The 10503-nt window shown below is 41.2% G+C and overlaps 1 protein-coding gene across 2 annotated transcripts in view; it reads right to left on the bottom strand.

Moving 5' to 3' along the window:
* Positions 1-954: 954 nt before the first annotated feature.
* The window catches only part of cd9a (CD9 molecule a), a 13667-nt gene continuing 4118 nt past the window's right edge, over positions 955-10503 (bottom strand). For both annotated transcript variants that reach the window (XM_042301586.1, XM_042301587.1), the window contains exons 2-8: positions 3722-3824; positions 3502-3599; positions 2896-2970; positions 2674-2775; positions 2453-2542; positions 2272-2355; positions 955-2123 (exon numbers count right to left, since the gene is read on the bottom strand). In XM_042301586.1, coding sequence (XP_042157520.1) covers positions 2058-2123; positions 2272-2355; positions 2453-2542; positions 2674-2775; positions 2896-2970; positions 3502-3599; positions 3722-3824 — 618 coding nt within the window. In that variant the 3' untranslated portion in view covers positions 955-2057. The remainder of the gene's footprint in view (positions 2124-2271; positions 2356-2452; positions 2543-2673; positions 2776-2895; positions 2971-3501; positions 3600-3721; positions 3825-10503) is intronic.

The following is a 10503-nucleotide window of genomic DNA, read 5'->3' as shown; positions in this document are numbered from 1 at the left end:
GAAACGTATCTGTCTCAGCCATCTGGACATGTTTTTTATCATGTCTTTAAGTGTTGCTGTGAGTGTGATATTGCAACATACGTGCACAATTAGAAAGCTGAAGATGTTATTGTTCCAAAGCAGGTATTCCCAAACTGGCATTCCACAGAGGTACGCGCAATGCCGTTGGGGGTACGCCAAATAAAAATGTGATTCACATTTTAAAAATTCAAAAATTCAAAATGACATGTTTTTTTTTCTTCATATTTTCAAACAGTACATTTATATTTTCCAACGGGGCTATACATTTGGAGGAGGTTTTTCTATCCTGAGTAGCCTCGTTTCACTGTCAAAAGTAAAATGAATCCATCTAGTGTTCAGTGAAATAAGAACACAATGTTAAATACAGGTTGCCTAGTCAAATAATTAACATCCAATCACATTAACTGTTACTCTCTCACAGGAAACATTCACTCTTGCGCAGACATTTGACATTTGTAAGTACACTTTATGGTTAGGGTTAATGTACACACACACACACACACACACACACACACACACACACACACACACACACACACACACACACTGATGTGTGGTCTTTTATAAGGATGTGGAGGCTGACGCCCAACTGTCTTACCGGTTCCAGCCCTAACAACTGTTACCAAGGATGAGGTTCAGCCAACCACATGGATCTAAACTAAACACTCAAGTTAAACTCTAACTACACACACGTGCGTGTAACTCATTACAGAGAGAGAAAGAGAGAGATAAAAGAAGGAGAGGCTAATGAGATCAGGTTGTTATTTTCCACAGTAGCAGGACGCTGTGAAAGCTGACAGACATGTTTTACTCTCTCAGTCACACACACACACACACACACACACACACACACACACACACACACACACACACACACACACACACACACACACACACACACACACACACACACACACACACACACAACCAGAATCAAGATCAGAGGTTACAGTTTATTTGGCTCATTTGTTTTGGTGCATCAACCAACCAGACCAGTGTGAAATGGCATGGATGTTATAAAAGTCACTGTAATCTAACAGAGATCTAAATATACTGTAAAACTGACTACAACTCACCAAAAACTTGGTCACAAATAAAAATCAACTTTATAAAAAGAGTCAGAGTCTTCAAGGCGTTTTCAAATTGGGTAGAGAAAGAGAGTGTGAGAGGGAGAGTGTGAGAGGGAGAGAGAGAGAGATCAAGAGAAAGAGGGGTTCTTGTACTCTACTGGAGCGACCAGGCTGCTCCTCTATAACACGTAGAACTACGTTCACCACAGACCACAGCCTGCAATATCATTGGGAACTTGTCACAATGTGCTGATTTAATTGGCTCTTGCTAAGGAATGGTATAGATTGAGTGGCTTTGCTATAGGGAGTTGTCTTAGGACCGCCCCTGGTCCTTCAGATGTTATTTTGGTAGAAATGTGATCACAGTACAATATTATTACAATCATTAATAGAATATATGTTGCTTACATTGTCATGCCATTATTTCATCAATAGTTTAATTTAAATCATTGAGCAGTTGTGGTAATTGAAAGTCTGTTCATATTACAAAAACATTTGTTTATGACACCTCTAGACTACTATTCATAGATCTCTTAATTCATCATAAATCACAAATGTGTTATGTTTATTTCACTTCCTGAACCAGTTTCTCACAGGGCCAATCAGTGAACAGTGACATCACCATGATGGTTTAGGAGTGTCGACCTTAGCACTGGACAGATTCCATGTTAGAGAGGATCAGCCTGAGAAAGGCACTGCACATATTTGCTAACCTAGATCACTTCATGAGTAGATGTTTAGGATACAGGGTGATTCTGCGCAGAACCGTCCTCAGGCTAATCCCCTGGATCACCAGGTGTAGCAGATCCTTGTTACAGAGGTTAGGGGATCTAAAGTACTCGTTGGCAGTGGGTTGGCAGCTGCTAGCTCTCAAGCCGACCTTTCTCAACAAGTAAACAAAAGTCATGTGACTAGGAATGACATCATGCAACATTAAAAGGCATCGTAATGGTAATGATAACATCATCAGACGATCTCCCGTGACTTCCTAATGGCACAGCAGAGCAGCATGCTGAAGATCATCCCAAACACCTGGGGAATAGAATGGGAAATGCAGAATAAATTAAGAGTTCTCTATTGTAGGGAGGTTGTCCGTCAGCCTTTCTATCTGTATGTCAGTAATGGGGCATTGTGGGCTAACATGGTCTTCCGTTTCGCTGTGTGTGTGTGTGTGTCTCACCATGATGACTCCAATAGCGATGCCCACTCCTCCTATGATGTGCAGCTTGGAGTCAAACACTTCATCTATAGCATCAGGACAGCTCTGCAATAAATACACACACACAAAGGGGCTGTAAACATTACACAAAGTGGAAGGAGGAACACCTGAACACAAACACAATCACAGATCAGGGTGTTACCTTGGTGATGAGGCTGTCCAGCCCATCTCTTGGGGGACAGGTGTCTTTGGCAAAGTCCCCAAAGGAACCTGTTGGTCCGCAGCAGTCCAACTGTAACACACACAGGGTAGAATAGAATGGTACCTTATTTGTCCAACTGTTTTTATGTGGAAGGCATTTGTTTCTGCTCCCAACCCCCTAGGCAATACACACACAAGCAAACACATTAACTACATGATTACCCCAGTCTGTATGAGACGGAGTGTCTCTCTCAGTGTGTCCTGTGAAGTGTTCTGGTAGTTCTGATATGTCTCCAAGTAGAACTGAGTGATGTCATCAACCACCTGTAGAGGAAGGGTTGCAATGTGACAAAATGTAGGGAAATGGTTTTAATGTAACAAAGAGAAGAACAGGGGAAGGGATTTACTGTAACACAGAACGGGGGATGTAACATGTTTTGGCACCTTGCTTTGGTTGGAGAACCCCCAGATTCCAGCAGCGACCTCGATGGCGAATATGATGAGGAGGAAGAAGAAGAACTGCAAGAGAGAGATACGCATATAACATTTGTGTGTGTATGTGCCCTCTGACACAAACCACTGCTGAGGGGGGATTTTGAAAAAGAGAATTATAAATAGAAAGAGAGAAAAAAAGAGAGAGACAGAGAGACAGAAAGACAGAGACACTGAGATCTGGCCTTGAATCTGTTCTGTAACCAGTGGTATACTGAAGTTACAGAGTATCAGACTATCAGCCCCAACAGTCAACAGTCCAACTGACTACAAAGATAAAGATAAAGAGGAGAGGAGAGGAGAGGAGAGGAGAGGAGAGGAGAGGAGAGGAGAGGAGAGGAGAGGAGAGGAGAGGAGAGGAGAGGAGAGGAGAGGAGAGGAGAGGAGAGGAGAGGAGAGGAGAGGGAGAGGAGAGGAGAGGAGGGAGAGGAGACTGGATAAGAGAAGACAGGAAAGGAGAAGACAGGAGAGGAGAGGAGAGAAGACAGGATAAGAGAAGACGGGGAGGAGAAGACAGGAGAGGATAGAAGAGGAGAGGAGGTATAGAGGTTAACTCACCAGCCCCAGCATACACGGTGACTCCTGAATCGCTCCACAGCATCCCAGGAACCCAACAACCATCATTAATGACCCTGCAATTATGAGGATATATACACCTACACACAAAAAAAACACACACACACACCACCATCAGAGCACCTGCAGTGATATTTGATCATGTATGTGTGTGCATGCTTGTGTGTGTGCGCGTGGGTAAATGTGTGAGTGTGTGCGTTACCTGTGAAGAAGATATGGGGAGATTCTGCTCCTTCAAACAGCCCTCTGGTCTTTGGGTCAAACCTCAACCACAACCCTATAGCCAGCACTCCTGTACCTGCAAGCTAACACAGACACAAAATATTAGATATCATACACACACATACCTATTCCAGGGCAAGGTGAGACACACACACACACACACACACACACACACACACACACACACACACACACACACACACACACACACACACACACACACACACACAGCTAGCCTCTATCCTTAAATTCCTACAGTAGATAAAGTGGATTCAGGAAGTATTCAGACCCCTTGACTTTTTCCACATTTTGGTACATTTACAGTCTGATTCTAAAATGGAATAAATATTTTTTTCCCCTCATCAATCTACACACAATACCTCATAATGACAAAGCAAAAACAGGTTTTCAGAAATTAGTCACATGCGCCGAATACAACAGGTGTAGTAGACCTTACAGTGAAATGCTTACTTACAAGCCCTTAACCAACAAAGCAGTTAAGAAATTTTTTTGACTTAGACTTGGCGCTCCGGTACCGCTTGCCATGCAGTAGCAGAGTGAACAGTCTATGACTAGGGTGGCTGGAGACCTTGGCAATTTTTTGGCCTTCCTCTGACACTGCCTGGTATAGAGGTCCTGGATGGCAGGAAGATTGGCCCCAGTGATGTACTGGGCCGTACACACTACCCTCTGTAGTGCTTTGCGGTCGGCGGCTGAGTAGTTGCCATACCAGGCAGTGATGCAACCAGTCAGGATGCTCTCGATGGTGCAGTTGTAGAATTTGAAGATCTGAGGACCCATGCCAAATCCTTTCAGTCTCCTGAGGGGGAACAGGCATTGTCGTGCACTCTTCTCGACTGTCTTGGTGTGTTTGGACCATGATAGTTTGTTGGTGATGTGGCCACTAAGAAACTTGAAGCTCTCAACCTGCTCCACTACAGCCCCGTCAATGAGAATGGGGGCGTGTTGGGTCCTCCTTTTTCTGTAGTCCACAATCATCTCCTTTGTCTTGATCACGTTGAGGGAGAGGTTGTTATCCTGGCACCACACAGCCAGGTCTCTGACCGCTACTGTATATAGCCTCACTACTGTTATTTTTCACTGTGATTTTACTGTTGTTTTTATTTCTTTACTTACCTATTGTTCACCTAATACCTAGTATTTGTTTATTTTATTTATTTTTTTTACTTAGAAATTGCACTGTTGGTTAGAGCCTGTAAGTAAGCATTTCACTGTAAGGGCTACACCTGTTGTATTCGGCGCACGTGGCAAATAAACTTTGATTTGATTTGATACGATGATCAACCATACCAAACGCCTGCAGATCCAGCATTACCATTCCACAGATATTTCTATCAGTGGAGTGGGACTTTCTAAAACCAGACTGTAGTTCATTTTAAAGATGATTCTTGCTGGTATATTCCTCAATCTTTCATACATTACTTTTCAAGCATTTTAGACAGCACACTCAAAATGGATACAGGTCTATAGTTTCCCTTGTCTGTTTTGCTGCCCTTCTTGTGGATAGGGATCACTCTAGTTTTGTATACTTGGGGACTACCCTGCTCAATAGAGATGTTGATTAAATGGGTGACACAAGGGACAATAAGTCTAGCTCCATCTCTTAAAAACCTGTGTGAGTTATTGTCGAGGCCTGTAGCTTTAGAGCAGTTTAGTTCAGACAGTCTCTTGACAACTTCAACCTGAGACACTGCTGTAAAGGAAAAGGCAATCACTTGGAGTAAAAACCCAAGACCTGACCCTTCCCATACACTCCAGTACAACCAGTAGCTTCTCAACCAAATTTGACTTTTGTGAAAAAGGTTCTGAGATTGTCAGCAACCACATCCTTGTCAAATGTGATTTCCACATTGACCTCTAGACCCAAGCTTTAGCAATTTGTTTTCTGTTCATCACTATATCCCAACTGTTTCAGGGAGGGCAACAACTTCCAAGGGTGACTCCTATTCTCACCAATTTTGTCTTTAAAATAAAAAAAATGTGGCATCTTCTATCATCTGACTAGATTTGTATTTATTGTTGAGAGTATCATTAAGCCAGGAGCAGGTTGGTACATGCAACAGTTGCACACAGTTGCACTCTTTCACGCTATATCCATCTGTCTGTATGTCTCTGTCCCACACACACACATACACACACACATTCCTCAAACCGCCTCCTCAGTCTAATTATTAACTTTAGCCTCGATGGAGAATAGTGATCTGCTCCAGGGTGTGTGTGTGTATGAGTGTATCAGCATTAGTGATGAGCGGGTAAGTTTAGGGTCATGAAATATTGTGTAGCTGAAGGGCAGGTGGGTGGCGGGCGGGTTGAATAAATAGAAAACAATGCATTAAAATCCATGAATGTATAATTATTGTGCAATTCCTATCTATATGCTATATTGAGCCTCCAGTATTTATGCTGCAGTAGTTAATGTGTCGGGGGCTAGGGTCAATCTGTTATATCTGGAGTATTTCTCCTGTCTTATCCGGTGTCCTGTGTGAATTTATGTACCGGTATGCTCTCTCTAACTCTCTCTCTCTTTATTTCTTCCTTTCTCTCTCTCGCGACCTGAGCCCTAGGACCATGCAGGACTACCTTGCTGATGACTCCTTGCCTGATGACCCCCCCCCCTGACTTTAGCGTCCCAAATAAACACCAATTGCCTAACGTCGATCATCTGAGGCAAAAAGGAAGATGTGTGTGTTTAATTCAATAAGAGAAAAGTTGCGAAATGGAGTTGAAAATCATTAGTAGTCTAATGTTTGGGAAAGATTTGGTGAAGTGGTAAAAGAGGATCATAGCTGTGCCGGATATGTTATGTGTGATGATTGTGAGATGCTATACAAATTCAACGATCACAAGACAGGGACTTCCAAATGGAAAGTCAAGGAAACTGTACTATTCAGATGGGTTAAATAGAATATAGCATAACTGACTGTAGGTCTATAACCTCTCACATAGCCTAATATACTGACAGTAGGTCTATAACCTCTCACATAGCCTAATATACTGACAGTAGGTCTATAACCTCTCACATAGCCTAATATACTGACAGTAGGTCTATAACCTCTCACATAGCCTAATATACTGACAGTAGGTCTATAACCTCTCACATAGCCTAATATACTGACAGTAGGTCTATAACCTCTCACATAGCCTAATATACTGACTGTAGGTCTATAACCTCTCACATAGCCTAATATACTGACTGTAGGTCTATAACCTCTCACATAGCCTAATATACTGACAGTAGGTCTATAACCTCTCACATAGCCTAATATACTGACTGTAGGTATATAACCTCTCACATAGCCTAATATACTGACAGTAGGTCTATAACCTCTCACATAGCCTAATATACTGACAGTAGGTCTATAACCTCTCACATAGCCTAATATACTGACAGTAGGTCTATAACCTCTCACATAGCCTAATATACTGACTGTAGGTCTATAACCTCTCACATAGCCTAATATACTGACTGTAGGTATATAACCTCTCACATAGCCTAATATACTGACAGTAGGTCTATAACCTCTCACATAGCCTAATATACTGACAGTAGGTCTATAACCTCTCACATAGCCTAATATACTGACTGTAGGTCTATAACCTCTCACATAGCCTAATATACTGACTGTAGGTATATAACCTCTCACATAGCCTAATATACTGACAGTAGGTCTATAACCTCTCACATAGCCTAATATACTGACTGTAGGTATATAACCTCTCACATAGCCTAATATACTGACAGTAGGTCTATAACCTCTCACATAGCCTAATATACTGACAGTAGGTCTATAACCTCTCACATAGAAAAATATACTGACAGTAGGTCTATAACCTCTCACATAGAAAAATATACAGTGCCTTCAGAAAGTATTCTCACTCCTTGACTTTTTCCACATATTGTTGTTACAGCCTGCGCGCTGTACGTTACGTAGCGACACATCACGATGTAACGTACAGCGTCAGAGGGGTCAGTTTTTTTAATCTTTTCTCAAATACTGTTAGTCCATTACCATGTCAATCAACACTGAATCGAAACGTAGTTCACATCCCAGATTTTGATGCCAACACAGTCACTACAGTCCCATTTGTTTTCATTGCAGCCTCGTTTGAATGTCGCGGTTACGCACATTTGTACGGAATGGGGTGAGTTTACGTTAGCTAGATGGCTAACTAGCTACTAAATTAGCAAAACGGCAGAGCATTTAGCACATTTTAGACAGTTACCTTAATAGTTATAAGATGTCTAACTCACCAACAATTAGTTGTGAATTCCATACTATAATTAGATCACCTGGTGCATGCTGCACAACAGAGTGACTCACAAGGCTCCAGTCTCTGTTGTATGCTTGTAAACAAACACTAAGTGACATGTGACTGGGAACTACCATAAACTTCATAATAATGTAACAGGTGAAATTAAGTTCTTTATCTCCTAACGTATTGCACAAGTTGACTGAAGGTATTTACTTAAAAAGTAGCTACAAATATTAAAATGTACAAAAAAACGTGTTGACAGTATTGAAAAACCATCCTGTGACTTTTTCCAAATACCCCAGTATACGGTACACCGTACAAGCCTAGTGTTCACCCATAAAATTACTGTTTCATTCAATAGAACATTGTATTTGAAAAACAATAGTCCAAACCCTACATGTCGTTCAAAAGTTACCAACGATTTAGTCATAGAATTTAGCGTGATTAGAGAGAATATAGTGTTTTTACGGCCATGGTCAAAATGTGGTCACTGCTAAATAGAACAGCTCTAACTTCGAACGTCAACTGACAAGCTAGCTAGTGGTTTCATGTTCGCTTGTGATAACATGGGCTTTTTCTAAATGAAATCTGCAGAATACAAAAACATCATTTAGCCTATATATATATATATATATATATATATATATATATATATATATATATATATATATATATATATATTATCCTCAAAAATCTAACAGACTGAATTCCAATATCTACCCTCCCCGAAAAAAGTAGGTTCCAGTTTTCAGTTGCCAAAATATGCAACCAAGAGCTGCACGGACTAAACTAGCAATGGTCACAATAAACTAACGTTTTTATTTAATCAACATTGTTAAGTACAAGCATATTATTGTTGTAATATTGTAGAGAACAATGTAATAATTCATTGAATTTGATTAATGGGCTAGCCTCTGTCTTTTGTTTTACTGTTGAGAGTAGGCAATCATTACACCAGGGGCAGGTTGGTACATGCAACAGTTGCATTCAGTTATACTCTCTCACACTATCTTTCTATCCATCTGTCTGTATGTCTCTGTCCAATAAAAAGCATGATCTGGCGAGCACCCAAAAGACGTTGGTAGAGATGCTGGCTAACGGGGAGTAAACTGAATGCTATAAAAATAAGCAAAGAGAGTCGCACACTCAATATACACGCTCCAAGTAATGTATTGGGTAAACCACTTTAGGTTGAAGAAGGCACAGTGAAGGCACACTGATGCCCGAAACGTTGGTGGTTCACCCAATAAAATACTGGGAGCTTGTATATTAAGTGTGCAACTCTCTTTATTTATTTGTATGTCTCTGTCCCATACACACACGCACAAACTCCCACACACATACAGTGCATTCGGAAATAATTCAGACCCCTTCACTTTTTCCTAATAAATCTACACACAAAATCCCATAATGACAAAGCAAAAACAGGTTTTTTGAAATTAAAAAAAGTAAAATATCATATTTACATAAGTATTCAGTACCTTTACATAGTACTTTGTTGAAGCAACTCTGACAGCAGCGATTACAGCCTTGAGACTTCTTGGGTATGACGATACAAGCTTGGTAAACCTGCATTTGGGGAGTTTCTCCCATTCTTCTCTGCAAATCCTTTCAAGCTCTGTCAGGTTGAATGGGGAGCGTCGCTGTACAGCTATTTTCAGGTCTTTACAGAGATGTTCGATCGGGTTCAAGTCTGGACTCTGGCTGGGCCACTCAAGGACATTCAGAGACTTTCCCGAAGCCAGTCCTGCATTGTCTTGGCTGTCTGCTTAGGGTCATTGTCCTGAGGTCTGAGGTCCTGAGGGCTCTGGAGCAGGTTTTCATCAAGGATCTCTCTGTACTTTGCTCCGTTCATCTTTCCCCCACCACATGATACTGCCACCACCATGCTTCACCGTAGAGACAGTGCCAAGTTTCCTCCAGACCTGAAGTTTGGCATTCAGGCCAATGAGTTCCATCTTGGTTACATAAGGGGACCTTCAATGGTACCCTTCCCCAGATCTGTTCCTTCGAAACAATCCTGTCTTGGAGCGACCTCATGGCTTGGTTTTGCTCTGACATGCACTGTCAACTGTGGGACCATATATAGACAGGTGTGTGCCTTTCCAAATCATGTCCAATCAATTTCATTTACCACAGGTGGACTCCAATCAAGTTGTAGAAACATCTCAAGGATGATCAATGGAAACAGGATGCACCCGAGCTCAATTTTGAGTCTCATAGCAAAGGTTCTGAATACTTATGTAAATAAGGTATTTCTGTTTTAATATTTTTAATTAATTTGCAAAAAAAAAAAAAATGTTTTCACTTTGTCATTATGTGGTATTGTGTGTAGATTGATGAGCATTTTTATTTAGTTCATCCATTTTAGAATAAGGCTGTAACAAAGAAAATGTGGAAAAAGTAAAGGGGTCTGAATACTTTCCGAATGCACTGTACACACACACACACACACACACACACACACACACACACACACACACACAC

This window comes from Oncorhynchus tshawytscha, linkage group LG19 (genome assembly GCF_018296145.1).
Source record: "Oncorhynchus tshawytscha isolate Ot180627B linkage group LG19, Otsh_v2.0, whole genome shotgun sequence".
NCBI classification, from domain to species: Eukaryota; Metazoa; Chordata; class Actinopteri; order Salmoniformes; family Salmonidae; genus Oncorhynchus; species Oncorhynchus tshawytscha.
Note: the sequence above shows the minus strand (reverse complement) of the source record. Positions and strands in the feature narration are given on the sequence as shown.